The 21,249-nt window shown below is 38.4% G+C and overlaps 4 protein-coding genes and 1 long non-coding RNA gene across 6 annotated transcripts; 1 reads left to right on the top strand and 4 right to left on the bottom strand.

Moving 5' to 3' along the window:
- LOC109712848 lies at nt 360-3,151 on the bottom strand. Its single transcript, XR_002216980.1, has 2 exons — nt 3,024-3,151; nt 360-1,185 (listed from the first exon to the last, which is right to left on the bottom strand). It is a non-coding gene; the product is annotated as an uncharacterized LOC109712848 (long non-coding RNA).
- Nucleotides 452-4,376, top strand: LOC109712846. Of its 2 annotated transcripts, none has more exons than XM_020236621.1 (12): nt 452-724; nt 1,016-1,175; nt 1,371-1,571; nt 1,718-1,782; nt 1,899-1,932; nt 2,125-2,195; nt 2,272-2,358; nt 2,481-2,531; nt 3,041-3,262; nt 3,665-3,758; nt 3,848-3,988; nt 4,087-4,376. In XM_020236621.1, the coding sequence occupies exons 1-12, from the start codon at nt 476-478 to the stop codon at nt 4,167-4,169; spliced, it is 1,458 nt and encodes a 485-aa protein (XP_020092210.1). In that variant the 5' UTR covers nt 452-475; the 3' UTR covers nt 4,170-4,376. The 2 variants fall into 2 exon arrangements, with proteins under 2 accessions (XP_020092210.1, XP_020092209.1); XM_020236620.1 differs by having other exon boundaries at nt 2,116-2,195.
- LOC109712847 (guanine nucleotide-binding protein subunit beta-like) lies at nt 4,615-8,317 on the bottom strand. Its single transcript, XM_020236622.1, has 6 exons — nt 7,898-8,317; nt 7,714-7,808; nt 6,925-7,349; nt 5,885-6,248; nt 5,374-5,487; nt 4,615-5,057 (listed from the first exon to the last, which is right to left on the bottom strand). The coding sequence occupies exons 1-6, from the start codon at nt 8,001-8,003 to the stop codon at nt 5,022-5,024; spliced, it is 1,140 nt and encodes a 379-aa protein (XP_020092211.1). The 5' UTR covers nt 8,004-8,317; the 3' UTR covers nt 4,615-5,021.
- LOC109712845 (glucose-6-phosphate isomerase, cytosolic) lies at nt 9,221-15,343 on the bottom strand. Its single transcript, XM_020236619.1, has 24 exons — nt 15,235-15,343; nt 14,679-14,737; nt 14,476-14,552; nt 14,310-14,391; nt 14,171-14,218; nt 13,915-14,070; nt 13,739-13,835; nt 13,591-13,633; nt 13,111-13,178; nt 12,800-12,884; nt 12,660-12,708; nt 12,257-12,329; nt 12,106-12,166; nt 11,558-11,624; nt 11,422-11,478; nt 11,257-11,310; nt 11,037-11,165; nt 10,778-10,841; nt 10,595-10,668; nt 10,458-10,511; nt 10,311-10,379; nt 10,023-10,112; nt 9,745-9,852; nt 9,221-9,512 (listed from the first exon to the last, which is right to left on the bottom strand). The coding sequence occupies exons 2-24, from the start codon at nt 14,727-14,729 to the stop codon at nt 9,465-9,467; spliced, it is 1,704 nt and encodes a 567-aa protein (XP_020092208.1). The 5' UTR covers nt 14,730-14,737; nt 15,235-15,343; the 3' UTR covers nt 9,221-9,464.
- LOC109712843 (glucan endo-1,3-beta-glucosidase 7-like) lies at nt 17,830-20,672 on the bottom strand. The gene is made up of 4 exons (XM_020236617.1): nt 20,466-20,672; nt 20,238-20,338; nt 18,927-20,115; nt 17,830-18,390 (listed from the first exon to the last, which is right to left on the bottom strand). The coding sequence occupies exons 1-4, from the start codon at nt 20,530-20,532 to the stop codon at nt 18,359-18,361; spliced, it is 1,389 nt and encodes a 462-aa protein (XP_020092206.1). The 5' UTR covers nt 20,533-20,672; the 3' UTR covers nt 17,830-18,358.

Genomic DNA, 21,249 nt, shown 5'->3' with positions numbered 1-21,249 from the left:
TTAATGCAACAGTTATCAACTAATAGATGGTAGAGTCATTGAATTTAATAAAATTTTTAATTTAACTTGGTGTACTAACTCAAACTAATTTAAATAGAAAAAAGAAAACTAAAATTAATTAAGAAGGCGAAAGATATAAAGTTGATGGGCGTATTTCCATACGGCCTATAGTTTGAGGAGTACGGATACAATTTTACGTAACGTTTATGCAGAAGCCTCTGCTTCTACGAAGCTTTACTACAACACAAAAGAGAAAAACACCATAAACGAGAAACATAGAGAAAGAGAGGAGAGAATTACACCATACAAATGCTAATGGTGGAGGTAACACAACATAGAGAAAGAGAGAGCGAGAAAAATGAATAACATCCCCAATTCCTCTTGCATAATATAGTGTGAGTGAAGTAGAGAGGGAGAACAAACACTTTTTTGAGTTGGGTTTTTAGTGTTTTTTTTTTTAAGGAGGAGAGAAATAATGGGTGTGAGAAAGGAGAAAAGCTGGAGAATAGTAGGAATGTTGGTTTTTTATTGTAGCTTAGCCATGGGATTGAGAGCAGTATTTGCGAAAAGGCCCCTCGCATACTCCCTCAATGAAACAAGCACCAACAATAGCATTAGCTCCATTTACAAGGGGTTTGGAGAGAGGGACTACAAATACATCCTCAGCAACATTTTTGATAGCCTCTTCAACAATGGCGATTCTTCGAAGAAGCGTGTTTGGCCAGTATGAGTTTCATTCGAAGTTAACTTCTTACAATTGCCCGAGCAAAAGCCATATGAAAAGCAGGCTTTGATAGCTTTCTTGTTAGAAAGCGGCCGCTTTAAAGTTGAAGCTTCCGCTTATAATTGAGAAGCTCACATTGGTCAAAAAGCTCTTGACTATGTGCAAGTCAAACGTTTGACTTCTACTTCACGAGTATAGAAGTTATTCTAGAAATCCAGTAGTTCTACCGATCTCTTCTTCTTCATGTAATTTGCATGTTCTTGCGGTTGAGATTTTGACTGAATTGCTCAGGACCTTGAGTTTGGATGGAGGGTCGTACTGGGTTCGATCATCGGATTCCTTGGGGCCGCTCTCGGAAGCGTCGGGGGGGTTGGCGGAGGTGGAATATTTGTGCCCATGCTCACCTTGATCATTGGCTTCGACCCAAAAACATCGACGGCCGTCTCCAAATGTAAGACATACTAGGAAACACAAAAAACATCATGTTAGTATATAAGGATTGTCCTTTGATGCTTGAATTTACTTACATACCCCTGCGAGATTACTTATTCATGAACATCACTGAGAGATTATCTGCTAATATGTTTTTCTTATTGGATCTTTCTTTGTTTTAATTGGCATTAGATTAATGCACTTCTTTTCGCAGGTATGATCATGGGCGCCGCAGGATCGACAGTTTACTACAATCTGAGACTGCGGCATCCGACACTGGACCTGCCAATCATTGATTATGACCTTGCATTACTATTTCAGCCTATGCTCATGCTGGGTATCAGCATTGGAGTCGCTTTTAATGTTATCTTCCCAGATTGGATGGTTACTGTTCTCCTCATTATCCTCTTCCTAGGTAAATGATACCTATGTACACGTTGCTTTTTTCGTATCAAAGTGTCGTTTATGTGAAATCCAAATGCTATCCTCAACTCCGATTAAAATCAATTTCACAAATCACACAGACACTGCTTTAATTTGTATTGTATTGGCTGGTCTTAGGTACATCTACGAAGGCACTCTTTAAGGGTATAGAGACATGGAAAAAGGAGTCCACAATGAAACAGGTATAACCCTTTACATTCGAAAGTTTAACATTCCAGATAAATCTCCCTTACATTCATCAGTTCCAAATCTTCTATCAAACAACTTTTAACATTTCACGGGCTCTCTTTTGTCTCAGGAAGCTGCTAAACTGATGGCATCACAAACCAATGGCAAGTACAAACATAAAACTTCCATCGTCTTCAACATGAAAATATAAAGTTATCTCGACAAGGAAACAACCCTTCTAGCATACAGAATAACTACAACCATCTAGGATACAAAACCTATTAAATTTTCAGATAAATCGTTTAACAAAGACAAGTTTGTAATTATTATCATTTCTAATACTTTAGATGGCCCAGAGCTGGAGTACAAGCCATTACCAAGCGCACCTACTCCTAATGTACAACTTAGGTCTTCACCGGATGAAGAGGTAGTTCCAAAACCACCAGAACATTTCTTAGCTACTGTAACTCTCAAGTTTGCTCACACTGAATCTATTTCAACAGGTGCCTATAAAAGATAATATATATTGGAAGGAGCTAACGTTGCTATTATTCGTCTGGGTGGCATTCCTAGCAGTGCAGATAGTAAAGGTGAGAACTCACAAGATTGCTCACTCTGAATCTATTTTCTCAGCTATCACTTCTAGTTTTTTGTCGTAGTATCAACGATACTACAGTTCTTTATAACTATTCTCTTTCCTCTGACATTGCAGACATATGCCACAACCTGCTCTATAGGGTACTGGGTTCTAAACACCATGCAGGTATAATCTTATAGTACTGAAGCTTTTTCTCTACTAAGTGGTAAACATGGCTAATAGTTTCAAGCAATCATCATGGTTAGCTGTAACAATTAGTCTATTTATGCAACTGTTTTTATCAATTGACCAATATGTACCACTATAAATCAGGAACAAATTAAGGCCTGAGAAATATATGGTGCTGTGCTCAAAGCTGTCTCAGTAAGACTCCTGTATGCAGGCTCTGAACTGCCTTGACGTCCAAGACCTCATCACCCCAAGGCTCTAGTTTCAGAAAAACTAGCATGTTTGAAATGTCCTTTTCGACTAGTCTTAAACTTAAATTCAAGAAAATTTAGTAGTACTTAAGAGAGAAGCACTCTCCCTAATTTTCATCCCAAACGAATCTCAGCAAGTTGTGTTAAACTTTACTCAGTTGTCTGAAAACTTGATTTCAAGAAATATAAAACATATAATTGTTGCATAAATGAACAATATGAAGGCAAAATAACTGACCGTTTTGTAACATGAAGGTGCCAATTGCCGTTTCTGTTACACTCTACGAAGCTCTCTGTCTGTGCAAGGGGAAGAGGACCATTGCTTCCAGGGGTAAGCAAGATGTAACTTGGAAGATGCACCAGCTGTTCCTCTACTGTTGCTGTGGAGTATTAGCAGGGATTGTTGGAGGACTTCTTGGGCTCGGAGGAGGGTTTATCTTAGGGCCATTGTTTCTTGAGATGGGAGTTCCTCCTCAGGTTAGACGTTTTTCCATAATAATACTTGCTCTTCACAAGAGACTGATGCTAACATAATAAAATTTACAGGATAAAAAAAGAACACCAAGAGAAAATATATAAGCTATGAGATCAACTGAAGTTAATCAGCTCACTGTTTCTTGAGATTGGAGCATTATCATGCATAGAGCTAACTCAAGTTTACAAAATTTACAAAGACTCCAATATAATACTAAATATCAACAGGCTGATTTCTCTAGGTAAGATTTATATTAGAGTTAATATTATAAGAAAGAGAATGCCGAGTACTGGCTATTTCTTTAGTGAACATCAAAAGTGGTTCAGCAGCTCAAGAGATTGAAATGGTTCTGACTTCAGAGATCTTTTATGCACTTCTAACGCATCATAAATTTTTTTATGCAGGTAGCAAGTGCAACATCAACATTCGCAATGACCTTCTCATCTTCAATGTCTGTCATACAATATTACCTTCTCGATCGCTTCCCAGTTCCATATGGTATGCAGAAACAGACAACTTTCTACCCAGAGAGCTAGTACAACACAGTTGTATGCACAAACTAAGTGACTAACTAGTTATTTCTCCAGCTTCTTACTTTGTGTTCCTGGCTACTGTCGCGGCCTTCACTGGCCAACACATTGTGAGGAGGCTAATAGTGCTCCTAGGCCGGGCATCACTGATCATCTTCATACTGGCTTTAACCATCTTCGTCAGTGCAATCAGTTTAGGTAATGTTGTTCTCCATTCCATTGTTACGATGATGTCTCACATTTCACATCTCACATCCATGGTTAAAAACCTTCAATGTTTTATGTTCTTACTGCAGGTGGTGTGGGAATAGCAAACATGGTAGAAAAGTTGGAAAGAAAAGAACATATGGGTTTTGAAAATCTATGCTACCACTCTTGAGGTCTCATGTTACATTGTCTTGCAATTATTTTTAACTGCTCTGCAAATATCAATGTCGGCTTTTTTTCCAATGGGTACTATCTGGTCATCTATGTCCAGATAAGTATTTTAGGTACCACCTTGTGATTGAGTCCAGATAGGAATCTTGTCATATGGTCCACAAAAGCTTCCAGTTTAATGGTGAAATCTCCTTTCCTTGCTTTGCAATTTTTGAAGTCTAGAACACTAACTATTTACACTTCACTAACTGCCTTCGCTATTTGTATAAGAGATATGCAAAATTCTTTGTGAGTAGTTCATGTTTTCAACAATCATCAAAGAAAGAACTTCTGTCGAGGTCTGATTGGTCAGACTGTGTTCCTTGAATAAAACATCTGACACATAGACCAGATTTTGCCAAAAATAATTGAAGTAACTATATAAATTATGTACATCGACTCAAGAATACCCAGGAATGCCCAGACACAACTGAAATTTTATTTATCATCGAGTCATATCATATACAAAATCAGAGGATACCAGTGATTGAATATTCTCTAGCCTACGGCTGGAAAACATCATATTCTGCAAACCACGAGTATCAAGGAAGAAAGAAAGAAGTTACAGGAATCAAATGATACATCATGAGTGCTTATGATTTTGCGAGCAGTGCTGTTGATTCTCATGCTATTTATACCTAAGGTGGCAAGTGGTGCATTTAAGGAAATTTACAGTACTTCATATGTTTACAACTTGCTTACATGGTACAGAAGACCGCATTTTACCCAAATACTATATGCTCCCTGGAAGCTGGTCTGAGTTAGGTTCCAAACTGAGATCCTCATCATGAAACACACATCTACGGCTGATTTTTCAAATCACCTTCCTGTGTCCTCCAAAGGCCCAAATCTGCACCCAAAAAACACACATGCACACAAATAAAAAAACCTGCATCCAGTTGAAGTTTCCTTTGTACAACTATATGGGATCTAAGTTTTAGAGACTTACATTCCAAAATTCCTTGCACAAGCAAATAGTAAACGGACAAAACTATTTAATTGATCCACTTTCACATTCCAAAAAGCTAATATAGGCTAGAAGGATTTCCTTATGGTTCAGCCATACAGGGTATCTATTTCTACCTGTAAAACTCCAAAATACTTTACTTGAAGTGTCAAGCGTCAATGTGCATCTAGATGCACCAAGTCAATCAAGGAAAGTTTACCTTCAAATTTTTGTCCCAGCTTCCCGTGCACAAGGCACTACCATCAGCCGCCAAGCCTAGGCAGCTTATTCGGCCTTCGTGAGAGTTCTGAAGGGTGCCTAAGTTGAGAACTACCTGACAAAGAACAAAAATGTACATAAACCATCAATTTTTCAACAATATAGAGGAACATAAAGGATGAAAACAAAGCTAAGGTTTTTATAAATCTGATGCACATGTAGCAGGGCATTCTCTAAAATCACTAAAACATCTTTTTGAAGATCTACCTCTATATGTATGTGTGTGCAAATACATTCCTACAAGGGCTAGATCTACAAACCAACCGGTGTGAACAAATATGAAGACTGAAGAGAACTCTGATGCAGTAAAAAGTTGAGGCAACTTTTGAATAAGAAAGAGAGCGTATGCCTTTCAGCAGAGGGGGAATTAGAGATTCTGTGGCTTCTGTCCATATTCTATCATTTTACTTGCACCAAAGTATTCTTTTTTGGACAGAAAAAAAAAATAGTACCTCAGCCACTAGTGTATCCCAGACATAACAATCACCATTGGAGTATCCAGCAAAAAAAAGCCTTCCTGATATTGAGAACGCAATAGAAGTAACAATGGGGACATCATTATCATTGGCATCATGCTGCCGAGTGTATACTTGAAGCTGATGACCTGTCCTCATATCGAATAACCTACATGTGCCATCATCAGACCCAGTACCAAATCTTTGGCCATCAGGGAAGAACTTGACAGAATTAACATCACCCCCATGTCCATGAAATGTCTGAACAGCCCGACTGGCTTTCCGGGTATCCCACAGTCGAGCAGTTGCATCACATGAACCCGAAACAAACATATTTGAATTTGAAGAATTGATCGAAACACTGTCAAAAAATAATCACCAAATTACAAATAACTAAAGGTGTTTAACTTTCAAGAAATCAAGAACACAACCACCTCTTAATCGAACAGATTTGCTGAGATAATAATATCAATCTACATGAATGAACTACTGCTCTTAGTATTTTCATGAATTATCTATAGGAGCACATGTACCAGCAACATTGAAGTTTATCCATTCATTTTGAAAGGCTATTTAAGTACTAGACCAACAGAACAATCCGCCCCTGGCATTTGCCCCAAGCACTGGGGCATATGTAAATACAAACCTCGACAACTACAGGGAAGTGGATAGATACTGATGTGAAACCATGGCAAATGGCTAAATATATAACCTTTTGTGAAGTTTGCTCTAAAACAATTTGAATTTACCCATATGATTACATTCCGATCCCACAGTAAGATCTGCTTTGGAAATTTTCATGAACAGATCCAGGGTGAGGAAAGTCATTTTAAGTAGTGAATGCATATATTGATTATTGAAACTTCTTCTGCATCTGAAGCAAAGACTTCTCGAAAATAACGAAGGGAACAATCTTTCTGGCGAAGATTAGAATAGAGACGAGTTTGCAATTGCGGTGAGAACAAATGAGTCGTGAAGTGTAGCACATAGTAACAAGCTCATGTATATCAATGTTGATTGAGAGTCGAAGCAACTACCTCAGTACATCAGCTGTATGCCCTGATGGAAGTTCACCTCCAAACACAGATATCCTCTGACCGGTTGTGACATCCCAGAGAACACATGTGTGATCGCCTGACCCAGTAATGAGGCGCGTTTCCTGATCCGGAACATATTGACAAGAAAAAACATAGCCCTTGTGCCCAGTGAGTACTCTCGCTATTGGTATATTACCATCTTTGTCAACTTGTGAGGTAAGATTAAAAATAGAGCATGCACTATCAAGACCACCACAAGCAACAGATTGACCATTAGGTGCAAAGGCACATGCCCTCATCCATGGGCAATTTAGCTTAATTGCATGCGTTTTCTGGCTTGTTAAAGCATTCCATACAATTAACCTCCCGTCTAGCGCAACACTAACTATCCGATTCCTTTCAGGAGTCCAATCCAGTGAATACACCTGTAAGGTTTCATAGATAAAATCCTTTTCAGAATATACATAAGAAGTCATCTGTATGCATAGAGTACCTCAATGGAGACAGCATCTACAAATATCCTGCAAAGCACTCACAAATGGCTTTCAACCTCGATAACATAAAATTCAATATGCTCTTAGAATTTGGAATTTGTCAGGATACACAAGAGGACCTAAAGTATCAGCTCAACTATGCTAAATTCAAAACAAACTGATATAGCACTAGGCTATATAAAGTATACATAAATGTTGACACAGTGCTACATGAGAAGTATAGCATTCAGTAATAGAAGTAAAACGGCAAAGATTCGATCTTTATCGGTAAATCAAGTGAGAAACTTAATAATACCTTCCCCGTATGTCCCAGTAAGGTCCTGCAACAAACGAGATCCGTCGAGCCAAAGCTAATCGGCGTCGTCCCTTGGCTCTTAGCATAGCTTTTAACTGCAACAAGGAAACCCAAAAGAATCGATGAGATAGCGATTGAAGCAACTAGGACGAATACTGAACCCTTAAAGAAAGAAGAACCGCACCGTCGGTGTCGAGAAGAAGCTGCCTCTTCTGCTTCACCCGCTCCCTCAGAGCGTCCACGGTCTCCATCGCCGCAACATGCCGCTTTTTTAGCTCGGCCACCGACATTACGAAACCCCAATCTCGTCCCCGCCGCTCAAATTAAAAATTCAGGGGTCTCCCGCCACGGACAGCGTTCGGGAAGCTCGGTCCGAGCCCTAATTCGCCATCGTAGCTCGTCGAGTGCTGTTAGGGTTTCGGCGGCGGAGGAGACTCAGGAAGGTGGTGGAGAACTCGATCGATCTAAGGGTTTGGTGGATGGAGGGTGAGGAGACCAACGGGCGAAAGAGCGAAGTGGTTTTGGTAGAGAAGAGACGAGGAAGTGGGGGGAGGCCGTGGCGACCGTTGGAGGAGGAGACCGGGGAGCAGGAGTGCGTAGATGACGTCAGAGCGTGTATTAAGGGCCGGTACGGTCGTGTTCGGTGTAACGCGTTTACGTATCACGGTCTACGTGTCAGTCTCGTAGCCGTGTAGTCCACTGCGGGGACACGTGTCAATAACGTATTGGGTAGAGGAGGAATTGGGCCTCTCAGGCCTACCATTCGTATATTGGGTGTCTATACATAAAGAGCATAATTAGCAAGGAGATGAATTTTATATAAAATAAAAAATTACACTTTGTCTTTTGCCAGGTTTTATTTTATTCCTGAGATTATCTTAATCCTGGTATTTATATTAATCTTCGATTACCTCTCTTGTTTCATTCTTATTCTTATAATTCATTTATTTAAAGCTACAATCTGTTCCCTGTACGGAGGAACGAATGAAACACAAGGATGCAACGCATCCAGAATACGTTGAATATTCAATGTCAACATCAAATTCATATTTGTATCCATCTTACAAAATTATATATAATTTCTAACACTTGTATCTGCTTACGTGTATGGCCTGGGAATGTAAATAAGATTTCATTATATGCGATTAAAATATTTTTTGTCAAGTTTGATTTTGTACATGATATTACATTCCACACAGTAAGTCTGTTATGATATATTATGATCTCACTAGAAAATAAAAAAAAAATATCAGTATATGTACGTCACAACTTCGTTTTAGCTGATAGTGTTAGATGGCCTCGAAACCAAACAAGCCCATAGTGGAAGACGAAAAGCAGATACTGAGATACAGGTTGTTTAGCAACTATTCCATCCATCATAAGATCTTCACCATTAAGCTGGGAAAATATCAACATTTTTCTGCGCCAGACTTGGCAGCGCAGCTTCTCAAAATGGCCTTCGATCACAGATCATAAATCACAATTGTAAATTCAAAATCAATTCTACTGAATAGAATTTGTACCACAACATTTTTACTCGATCAACCAAATAAATATTGCTCCAAAGCGAGTATGTTGACCATTTATAAGTTTATTTGCAAAGCTAGTTACATGAAGGAGAAAAAAAAACAAAAGGAGCAGAGATCCCAGTAAAAGTCACATACATGTAACTTATTTTCAGGGGGGGAGGGGGCAAAAAACTTAGCCAAGATTCACTCTGCATAATACAAGGTTAACACATCTTGGTCAGATTACATCTTAGGCAGAACAGTGGTTTCACATGGGATACCAGGATCGACCTGTAAAAAGAAATTATTCAACTAATTATTCTTTAAGGCTATTTTAACGACATAATATTTGATTGAAAAGGTCTTGATTCAAATAGTAAATATCGAACACATGGGCTATGAAAACTGTTATTTGTGAAATTCTCTCTTAAAGTAGTTCTTTCTAGCTAATTATTGTAAATTATATGCATATTTATGTAATCAACACATGATGTATGCATTATTGAAATTCGGCAAAACATACCTCAAGGTATTTTGTCAACAAAGTGGTAGTACTGTGGTTAAACCCTTCAACGGGCTTCCGTTGAGTCCGAGATAGGTTCAGTTGTTTCCTTACTTGAGTGGCCAGCGACTGAAATTTTGGTGACAAGGTGCATTTCATGTGTTAAACAATCAGAGGAAAGCTTGGGATAGTACATAAGAACACATGACTGAATAATTGCATAGATGTATGAACTGAAGTTAACTCGATATGAAGAGTCCAGCAGTCAGAAAGATGTGAAAGGAAATCACAAAACTAACCTTGCCTAACTCCACACCCCATTGGTCGAAAGAGTTGATCCCCCATATGAAGCCCTCAACTGCAATTCTGTGCTCATAGATGGCCAATAGCTGAATAACAAGAAACAATATCAGAATCACGTTGTTACTACTGTCATGGGCAATCTAGATGCACGAATCAAAATAGTGAGCGCTAAGCATGCGTTTAACAAGCTCTTTATTATCAACAAAAGACATAAAGCGCATATCTGATAACAACTATCAGGTTAGTGATGGAGGAAGAAAGCAGACCACAGCATAAATCAATACCTGTCCAACATTATAAGCATTTAACGAAGGGAGTAATAAGCTCAGGGACGGCCTGTTGCCAGAGAAGGTCTGCAAATAATAAAAGCACCAAGTTTAAGAGACAAGTAAACCCTACAAAAACAATCATCTAAAATAAAGTTACATCACCTTGTGAGGAATTAGATGATTAGGGACATTCTCTCTTAGTAACTGTTCTGGAGTCTGAAACAACAGAAAACTTCAATTAAAAAAAATCAACTTAAACACTGTTGGTTCAAGAAACTCTGTGATAAAGATAGACGTACCTTCCCATAAGCAAGCGCATCTGGCTGAGCGAAAAAGTTTGACATGAGCTCATCATGGTTATTAACAATTTCCCCTGCAGGACAGAGACATTAGAATATCGTATTTTAGCAAAGTCTGTCAAAGTGAAAAAAAAAAAAAGAAGATAGCCACAACAAATATAGGGAGATTGATGCAATTGGCACCTTTCAAATAAACAGGCTGCTGACTTTTTACGACACCGATAAAATCGCAAGGGATAACCCTTCCCTGGAAGTTTTCATGATTAATTTCTCAATTATCCACATTTCAGACATTTAGTAATTTGAACAAGTAAACAATCAGATATTTGGCTACAGTTAACCAGTAGGTACGCTTAACAAAAGTCAATAACAAGGTACAACTCTAATTTCTTAAACTACATGCAATTAAATTCAACTTTGGTTTCCAAAAGAGCACCCTTACCTGATGGATTAACTGGTAGAAGCTGTGTTGACCATTTGTTCCAGGTTCTCCAAAATCTATTTCACCAGTCTCAAATGGAAGTGGAATTCCATCAATAGAGACACCCTTGCCATTACTTTCCATGCTAACCTATAGCATTAAAATTAACCCAATTTAAAGACAACAAAACAAACAGAAGGAAATGATAATGTACAAGCTAGGCCAGAATCAACTTAAATACCTGTTGGATATGTGGTGCAAATTTCTCGAGTGCCTGGGAGTATGGCAATATCGCCTAAAGGTAGAAATGAATTTCTTTTAGACCAAGAAATTTTAAAATTTGCAAACCAAACACATATAAAGGGTAAAAGTGGAAAAATGAGCAAAGAACATCAGGCAAACTCACTCTTGCTGGATATCCAAGAAATGAAACATTCCAAACACTTAGTAAACCAAGAAGTACCTGGACCAGAAAAGAGAATAATGAAACAATAAGATAAGAAAAAAAAAGATGACATTTGTCTAGACATCTGAATACTTACAGGTATGTTTTTCTCAAAAGGGGTTGAATAGAAGTGTTCGTCGATGCTATGAGCTCCACTCAGAAATCTTCAACAGAAAAGAAAAAAAATAATGACTTTCTTCAGGGAACAAAAATTTAGACAATAATCTTACAATTGCTACTTACTGTTCCTCATAATAGATCACTATTGATTAACACTACGACATTAAGACAACAGAAAGAAAAAATATAATGATATTCTTCAAGGAACACAAATTTAGACAATTAGTCTTACAATTGCTAAATACTGTTCCTCATAATAGATCAGTATTGATTAATACTATGACGTTAAGACAACGACAGTAAGACAATGATAATCCAACAAAAAAACCCCAAAGCAAGCAAGCACAGTAGTAAGAACAACGATGAAATAAATAGTCATTTTGTTCTTTTGTTTGCAGCAAGCAGCCTACATTGTACAAGAGGTCCAGTAATCTAAGCAATAGGAGGTGGAACTCAGATTACATAAAATCCAAATCTCCTGATAATCTAAATGGCAGAGGTAAGAGAAGTCATGGGTTGACATACTTTTCAACAATTGAAAAACCATACTGGAGAGAGAGAGGCAGCACACCAACAGCACTACATACTGCAAAATGATATTCAGTTTCATCAGAGATGTGAAATAAACCAACAAGTTTCAGCGACCAGAACTTTGAAAAAGGGTGAGAATAATTACCACTATAGCGACCACCAACCCAATCCCAAAAAGCAAAAGCATTAGCGGGGTCGATCCCAAACTCCTTTACGAGCTTTGTCAACAAATAATTTGTAATCAGCATATAGAATAAAATAAGGATGAAGCAAATCAGTAGGCCTTACACTTCTATTAATGACATTGCATTGAAACGTTAACTTTTAAGCAAACAAATAACAAAATTGGAAAGGTATGCACAACAGGTTTCGGATAATTGCCTCTATAATATATTACCCTAAGGATGCATATCTTGAATTTATAGCTTCTACTTCTCACAATCTTTGAAAATGTCAACAAGAAGTATGAGATAATAGGTTCCTAAGTTAAACTAAGAGTAGATGCAGTCTATTATTATGTCGGATTGCAATGGAAAATCCAGAAGTACCGTTAGATTTGTACTGACAGCCACCATATGTTTTGCAACTGCTTGAGGCCTGAAACCGGAAGAAACATAATAAATTTGCATCAGATGGAGAAATTATGGAGAGAAGATTTACAAACAAGTAAAGGCGAAATCATGCTAACCCAAGAGAAGCTGTAATCCACTGCCTCAAAGTTCGAGCATTCAACATTGTTTCTGCTGTTGTAAAAGTCTTTGAAACCACAACAACTGTTTTTGCCAGAAATAGAAAAGAATACATTATTAAAAAGCAGAGAAAACGAAAGGCAAAAAAAAAAGAGCAGGATATTAATGACGGAGAGGGTACGAAAGGCAAAAAAAAAAGAACAGGATATTAATGCCACGGAGAGGGTTACAAGGACACACATGCGCATCTATACACAAACGAGCACACATGCAGAGAGAGAGAGAGAGAGAGAGAGAGAGAGAGAGAGACCTAATGTTGTTTCTGGATCTAAACCTTTGATGTTTCGGGCAACATCAATTGGATCAACATTTGCTAGGCTGCAGAAAGATGGTTAACATATTAGCAGATGACAGATTTTCTGCATTATGTTCAATGAGAAAATTAATTTGCTTTTTGACATATTTTATCATCCTGGAAATTTAAAAGATATTACAAAAGAAAAACATCATTTTGAACACAATAAATTAGTAAAATGATAGACAGATTAGTAAAATGATAAACGGAGTACATTTCACAAAAATTCCAACAAGCTTGTCCTCTCTGGCATGTTCTGTGATTTATTGCAGGCAACTAAACAAAGAAACTGATTTCAATAGGAAGTTGCGCAACCGTGCTAACCTCGATGATGGGAATCCGATAAAGTTAAAATTTACAATCTTATGGTTTAAATAATGACATTCCATTTATCACAACAATTACAAGAAACTATAAGCAAATGAATTCACTCACAATCGAAGCTGTCGTCCTTTTGCACATTCTGCAGCCTCTGGATCTGAAAAATGTTTGTGAGTCATAGAACACAAATTGATCAGCAATCCATTATAAAAAATCAGAGATTCACAAGTTTACAATACTTAAAGCTGACTATGCAACTTACCGGTCTGCAGAGCTGTCTGTACAAATAAAGGCCCTAGAAAGCTACCACCAATACCAATAGCCACAACATCTTTTAGCGCCTTTCCTGTTGCTCCAACCTGCAACAAAGGATCAATTAAAATTAAGATTTAGACATTTCATGGTACGAACGGTCAAAATAACTAGCCTACTTCTTACCCATGAACCACTTCGAACCCTTTCTGAGAACTCCTTAATTTTGTCCAACACGTTCCAAACATCTGGTACCACATTCTTCCCATCACTGCAAATAACTTTATCTCTTGGGGCTCGCAAAGCTATATGCAGCACAGACCTGTTCTCTGTACTATTTATCTGAGAGAATCAAACGATAGTATCAAATAGTTGCGCATAAAAAGGAAATTGCGGCATAAGCGTTCATTCATCAAATTCTGCACCCAAAAACAATGCATACACGTTCTCCATTGTACATTCTGTCAATCTTCTCTCTAAGATGTGCCGCCTGCAATGGTTTAATAAAAAAGTGTTTAGACTTTCTAAGAATTGTTCAAGCAGAATAAATTCATAGAACACAAGCATGGAACTGATCTTGCCTTCGCCAATTCAAAAAGCTTCGCGATAGTATCTTGCTGCACACGCTGCCGCGAGTAGTCCAAAATTATCCCATCATATTCCCTAAAACATCAGAAATCAAATCGTCGATAATGAACTCAAAATCTGGACAATTATTAGAACGGTTTCCGATGAAAAGCATCATACACCATCATAGACTGACATCGGTCAACATCATTCATCAAATCGCGCAAGTGCGTCTTCTGTATCTCGCTAACATGACCCTGAATGGTGATATAACGTTAGATGTGCCTCATTCACAAATCTTAGAAAATAAAACAAAGAGCAGAAGAAACAGGAATCAAGCTGATTAGACCAATAAATGCGAGATGTTAAATTGTTGGTTTGACCTTCAAGTCATTCCACTGCTCCGTGTCGCAGATCAGTGAGTTTGAAGCCATACTGAGACCTGCAAGATCATTGCAAGCTATTCATAGCACGATCCATAATGAGAAAATAAATCTACATCTATATCAACACTATAGAGATTTATCGAAAGTTAGCATGATTCTATGAGCTAATTGGAACCTACACTGCATTAAATACCGGTACCTCACTCTAAAATTTATAATTGCCCATATATCCCACTAGATTTTTTTAATATCTTTAGAAAATACCCATCAAATCCTACAACAAAATTCCATGTGAGATTTACAGTTGCCCTCTTTTTGGCTCAGGTATCAGTTGAATTGCGATTTCGATAGTTCAAGAGAAAAAAAAAAAATTAAATCTTTTATCTTAGAAATAAAAGCATTATGCTTGTTTATCGTAGTACATCGCTGATCCAAAAAAAAAAAAAGAGGGAAACAAAAAAAAGCAACAAAGAGCGAGAAATCGCAGGGAAAATTGTAACAAAAATGCTTCGTTAATTAAGATCAAAATTACAGAGAAACTTAGAGAGATTACCTTTGCGGTTTCGATCGCGAGAGGAAGTAGAACTATAGACTGTTGTTTCGTTTCGATCGCTCGACCCCTCTTTACATACCTCGTCTCCTCGCCCCTCGTATTGGATATAATACCCTGCTCGGAAGATGTTATTGCATGCACCACGTGCACCTTGCACCGTGATTATTATTTATTTAAACTATAAATCATTTTGATTCGACTATCTAACCTTTTAAATTTTAATTTATTTAATTTAAGTAATCTGATGACCCCTAAGACATAAATTTAAACTAGTTAAATTTATAATTATATAAATTATATAAAGATAAACAACACAATTAAAATTTATAATTAAAAAGACATGAATTTACTCAAATCAAATAAAGTAAATATTAGATAATTAAATTAAAATTTGTAAAGATCAGATAGGCGGATTCAAAAAGACAATAGTTCGAAAAATTCTTTATTAACTAAAATAATGTGAGATCTATATTAATTCTACATTATTTCTAGCAAGATCTTTTTAAATTTTTTTTTTTTATATTTACTAAATTCGAAGCAGGAGATTCGAACTTTAAATTTTAAATGCACACAAAACCTCAAAACTTTTTTGAGCATTAAATTACTAACCGGATATTTTATAAATAGAATGTTAGTAACTTAATCTATGTAATAAAAGAAAATATACAAAGACGCTTCAATAATAATCGTATTCTAAAAAATCTTCCGAACTTTATTTTTTATTGATGGGCAATTTTTTAACCCTTACTTTTCAAAAATTAAATAAATTTTATTAATTACTAATGAATATATTGAATTTCATAATATTAAGTAGTTTGTGATAAATAAATCTGAATAAGTAACTGATCATAGCTAATATAGAATCAGTAAATTAACAAAATATAAAAGGAGTGGTGCACGGTGCATTGGGTGCATGATCAAATTTCTGGTGTAAAATATGTTCGGAAAACAAAACGAACGGCTGCGGTAGCAGCGGTACTTGTACGGGTGCCAGCAGATGAGATACACCGTCCATTTTTGCCGCCGTGCAATCTCACAACGGTCAGAGTTCTCGTGGAAGGTTGAAGAAGCTGCGCCAAGTGATGATCGTGCAAAAGCCGACGATCGAACAGGTGACGTCTTTTTACCGATCAACGGTCCAGATTCGCTGATGGGAATCTACGAATAGAATTACTGGACGCTTCGTCCAAATTAATTAGGTAATAAGTGTTGGAACAGTGAGCAATTTAAAACGACTAATTAACCTATTAAAATAGTAATTTATCAGATATTTAATATGATATTTTTAATTGAAATTTTCTGATATTTTTAATTTTTTATATAGTTTAGTTTATTTAATAAGACATTATATGTGAATTTTTTAAGATTTAAATAAATAATATTAGTACGGTTCTAATACATTTTGTGGCTCTCAATGGGCCGGGCCGTACAAAAGTCTACAACATGAAAATTACCATGGATCAATTGGGCCAAATTTATTCAAATCAAACTTGCCCCAACAAAAATAGTTGCGTATTGCATGCTGTGCCATGTAAAAATAGGAGCAGTTTGGATGTCAGACTAAATTTTCCAGAGTTTGATTTTTAAAAAGTTTACACTCATAATTTGGTAGAATAATATATTTTCACATGCTAGGTGATACTTTTTTATTCTAAAGAGATGAATTCAAAGGCTGAATACGATCTACTATACAAGATATTTGATCACATTTTCCGACTCCAATATGTATAAGATGAACCCAATCGGTAAGGCCGAATATGATTTTATACTAAATATTTGATCAACTTCTATGTCTACCGAATACTACAAATTGTTTAGGCCCTAATGGAAAGATGTGAGATCCATCTCATTTTTTTCGGCTAGGAATACAACTCTAGTATCAAATTCAATGATTCAGCTTACTAATACTAAGGATTTATTGAGTTTATACCACTAATTTAAATGACTTAAATCCAGTTATTAATGCTAAAGTTTTAATCATATATAAAACTCTCACAGTTTTTCATAGTATTAGGACCTCACAATTTCAATTGTTAAATGAAATCTCATCTCTCAGCAAACTGCTTGATCAATTTATGATTAGACAACCTCTGCCTTTTCTTTCCTTTGGGCTTCTGTTCTCTCTACGACCACTCTTTTAAAATCTTAGAACTACTGCTTTCTTAGCAAAAGTTGCGATCAATGGGCAGGGCAGTTCTCGAGTACTGGCACATAATAATGAAAGTAAATCTAATATGATATTTCATTTCCAAATCTTAGAATATAATCTCTGTTATTAGAGGGACAATCTATCATAATGTGATGAGAGAGATACATCTACTAAGTTTTTCCAAACGCATGCAAAATACTTTCACTTTTTCATGCATCAGATTGTTTATATGATCATATAAGTAAATAATATTATCAAATTTGGTGCGATTCACCAATCGAGTGGTCCATAAACAATCTCTCCAAAAAGGCCGATGCTATAACAAACCAACAAATCAAAGAGCCGAAAAGGAAGAAACAGAGAACTGCATTGCTTTTTCATTGCATCACTGCATCACTCTTTTCTCCATCATAAAACTATAAATAATAGCAACTGTACTTCAAAAATCGCAAAGAACCAAGGGTCAGTAAACTGTCCCCATTTAAAAAATTAAAATATGTTCCATAATATTGTATATCACAACACAACAACCCATATAATGCATTCACAAAGCTACATATCAATGACATAACAGCAACAACAGCACCAACACATCATCTTTTAGGCTATTTTTACTACTAATTTCATACCTCTAAAGTTGATACTATTCACACACGCTTCTCTAACTTCAATTCCTTGTAACACAACTACAATTGACGCGCTACATAACAAAATAACATGGACCAATACATTTGGAACCTTGTATACAAAAAGCTTCACGGACAGCGCAAAGAAATGTACGGAACAAGAGAGGATGCGTTACCCCCTATCGTTAGTTTCTCGCCGCACATTCTCCCGCACTTTATTCCTTACATACATGGACCAATTATGCCGCGCTATTAGAACGAAAAAGAAGGTAAAGAGCATCTTATTTATGCACACCTTTATATTATTCACCTCTAAAGCACATTTCGTCTTAAACCATACACTATTATTTTAGCGTCCTGTGTACGCGCATCCGTCATAACCTACAAGAGAACAAAAAAAGAAAGCTACTTATTAATTAAAATAATTAATAGACGCTATGATGGAAATTGAAAACATTAGAAGAAAGCTGCTTTTTTTTAGAAAAAGAAAAAAGAAAAATCCCTCCTTTTTTAGACTCTGATTAGAAACATTGCATTAATTTCCAATCCTCTGTTTTATCAAGTACAAAGCTTTACCAGAGTTATCCAATAACGGTGGTTATATGTGATAAAGTAGAAGCATACATTTAAAGATACAGTTCAAATCTTTAAGAGAGATAGAAAACTGTTTGATCTTATTCTTTTGATTTATTATGTCACTTCGAACATAGATGTCAGCATAGCATACCGTTCATTCAAGTAAAATCTTATGTTTAATTTAAACAATTATGTTAAACTATTGAATTTATTTAAGCCAAGTAATACAACTTTAATTAATGTTAAAATATATAGTTTTTTTTTTTTTTTTTTGCTGAATAGTAATAATAAGAAATGGAGAGGGAGACGGAGAGAGAGAGAGAGAGGGAGGGAGGACTGACTGGGGTTGTCGGAGGTGAGGACGGCAGACTGCTGGAAGTCGCAGTTCCAGGGGTGCTTGCCGGACATCTGGTAGAGCTGGTTCATGGCGTAGGCGGCGTGCGACCGCACCGTGTTCGGCAGGTAGCACGGGCCACCGGGCTGTATCGGCCGGCAGTCCACCCCGCCCTGCCCACACGCGTAGTCCAAGTCCGCCTGCAGCTCGTCGTCCGTCGCCCCGGCCTTCGGCACGCACCACCCGGCCGCCGCCGACGACGTCGAATTCCCCTGCCCCGAGCTCGACGGCGCTGTCGACGGCGCGGTGCCCGAGAGCAGCAGGCCGGCGTCGTAAGTGGGGGTGAGGTCCGGCCTGAAGAGCCCGAAGGACCGCTCCGACGTCGGCCCCGGCTTGAGGTCCTCGTCGTAGAGCGCGAAAATGTAGGTGTCGACGGAGCGGCCGGGCATGAGCGGCGTGCCCACCTGGGACCGCAGGTGCGCCACCAGGTTCCCGTTGTACGCCCGCGCGTTCTCCACCGTCGCCCCCGCCTCCCCGGCGTCCCCGCGATACGGCCACCCCGTCTCCGCCACCACGATCTCCGCGTCGGGGAACCCGACCCTCCCCAGCGCGGATTTCACCGCGTCCAGCTGCGCGTCGAACATGTTCGTGTACGTGATCTTCGATCCCGCGTCGAGCCGCCCCGAATTCGGCTGGAACAGGCAGAAGGCGAGGGTCTCCGGGCGGGGATCGCTCTGGTAGGCGAAGTAGGGGTAGGGGTTGATCATGAAGGGGGAATTGGTCTTCTGCAGGAACCCGAGGATCTGCTGCAGGTTGGACGCGATTTCCGGGTGGAAGGCGCCGGTGGAGGGGGGGTCGGATTGGGAGAGCACGGCCATGGTGTTGACGGTCGAGATCTTGATCCCGGCGGCGGCGCCGCCCGCCGCGGCGGCGGCGGAGAGGAGGTTCTGCATGGCGGGGAGGAGCTGCGCGGCGAGGGTGGCGTCGCCGGACTCGATGACCTCGTTGCCGACGGCGACGACGGAGATCTGGGAGTCCGGGACGAAGGGGAGCACGTTGGCGGCGATCCACCGGGTGGCGGCCGAGGGGTCGGTGGCGAGCGCGGGGATGTCGCCGTTCGCCGCGCCGATCACGAGCGAGATGTTCGTGCCCGCCAGGGCGCGGATGATGGCGGGGTCGGCCCCATACAGACGCACCTATTCATTCGAATACAACAACAACGCCCCCATTCCCCCACAACTTAAATATTTTTAACCAAAAAAAAAAAGAAAAAAAAACAAATCAGAACAGAAGGTTTCGAGTTTGAATTTTTCGAAACCTTAGATATCGACGTGGTTTTCAGCAGCCGGGCCGTGGCGTCCGGCGGCGGGAGGTTGTCCGCCACCTCCCCGTAGTTCACCCCGATGTATGACTGCGATTCTTAAACCCCCCAAAAGAAAAAAAAAAAAAAAAAAACAATTACAAAAAAAAAGAAAATCTTGAAATTAAGAAGAGGAAGAAGAAGAAGGAAAATTGGGAGAGGATCGTCGACATGGGAGGAGCTTACTTGCGAAGCTGAAGGAGACGAGGAGAGAGAGGAGGAGGAGGATGAAGCGACGAATCCTTCGATCCATAGCTTGGGCGTGGCGAAAGAAAGGTTTGAGAGAGAGAGAGAGAGACAGTGAGAGAGAGGGAGAGAAGAAGAAAAGGGCGGAAATTAACGAAGATTCTTGAGCGAATGAGCTTTTTAGTAGTGCGATGTGAAACGAGGGAGGGTAATGCGAAGTGGGGGATAAGAGTGCCCACGTGTTTCGGCGAGGGGCCATCCGACAAGCGTCCCGGAGGACGAAGAAAGTAGCCGTTACAGCTGGCCCAGCCGCCGCAGGTAAATAAATGTATGCATGGTCGTACACTTATACGGTAATTTGGTATTCCGGATTTTAATTTAAATTATTATCTTTGTTCTAAATTTTTATTACATTTATTTTTAATATTATTTTTTTTAAAAATAATATTTATTTGTAGTGTAGATTAAATTTTTTTTTAAATTTTCATAAATAAATTTTATGCAAGTAGTATAAAGACCAACTAATTAGGTGCTGGGAGTTAATGAGTTCAATTTTCACGTACGAAATCTTGAGAAAATTTGTAAGATATTAAATTTTTTTTTTTTAAGAGAGAGAGGAAGAAAGAGAAAGTAAATTGTTCCTTTTATTTAAATAGATCATCGAGTTTTTATTTCTGTATATCAAAGAGAAATATAATAAGTTAAAATAATTAGAGTATCAACCAGCTATGCTAGTCATCCAAATCTTATTTAAAAAATGCATAAGGATTGATTTGTAATACAG

The sequence above is a fragment of the Ananas comosus genome, linkage group 7 (assembly GCF_001540865.1).
Source record: "Ananas comosus cultivar F153 linkage group 7, ASM154086v1, whole genome shotgun sequence".
Classification (NCBI taxonomy): Eukaryota; Viridiplantae; Streptophyta; class Magnoliopsida; order Poales; family Bromeliaceae; genus Ananas; species Ananas comosus.
Note: the sequence above shows the minus strand (reverse complement) of the source record. Positions and strands in the feature narration are given on the sequence as shown.

Excerpts from the sequence above, each read along its gene's own strand:
- LOC109712846 (XM_020236620.1), top strand. The coding sequence starts at position 476 with ATGGGTGTGAGAAAGGAGAAAAGCTGGAGAATAGTAGGAATGTTGGTT. Across the intron at positions 1,176-1,370 it reads ATCGACGGCCGTCTCCAAAT|GTATGATCATGGGCGCCGCA; the intron begins GTAAGACATACT and ends TTCTTTTCGCAG. Across the intron at positions 2,196-2,271 it reads GGTCTTCACCGGATGAAGAG|GTGCCTATAAAAGATAATAT; the intron begins GTAGTTCCAAAA and ends CTATTTCAACAG.
- LOC109712847 (XM_020236622.1), bottom strand. The coding sequence starts at position 8,003 with ATGTCGGTGGCCGAGCTAAAAAAGCGGCATGTTGCGGCGATGGAGACC. Across the intron at positions 6,249-6,924 it reads CATACAGCTGATGTACTGAG|TGTTTCGATCAATTCTTCAA; the intron begins GTAGTTGCTTCG and ends ATTTTTTGACAG. Across the intron at positions 5,058-5,373 it reads GCTGGGACAAAAATTTGAAG|ATTTGGGCCTTTGGAGGACA; the intron begins GTAAACTTTCCT and ends TTTTGGGTGCAG.
- LOC109712845 (XM_020236619.1), bottom strand. The coding sequence starts at position 14,729 with ATGGCTTCAAACTCACTGATCTGCGACACGGAGCAGTGGAATGACTTG. Across the intron at positions 14,392-14,475 it reads CGATGTCAGTCTATGATGGT|GGAATATGATGGGATAATTT; the intron begins GTATGATGCTTT and ends CTGATGTTTTAG. Across the intron at positions 12,885-13,110 it reads AGATCCAGAAACAACATTAG|TTGTTGTGGTTTCAAAGACT; the intron begins GTCTCTCTCTCT and ends TGGCAAAAACAG.
- LOC109712843 (XM_020236617.1), bottom strand. The coding sequence starts at position 20,532 with ATGGATCGAAGGATTCGTCGCTTCATCCTCCTCCTCCTCTCTCTCCTC. Across the intron at positions 20,116-20,237 it reads AAACCACGTCGATATCTAAG|GTGCGTCTGTATGGGGCCGA; the intron begins GTTTCGAAAAAT and ends TCGAATGAATAG. Across the intron at positions 18,391-18,926 it reads CCTCACCTCCGACAACCCCA|GTTATGACGGATGCGCGTAC; the intron begins GTCAGTCCTCCC and ends GTTCTCTTGTAG.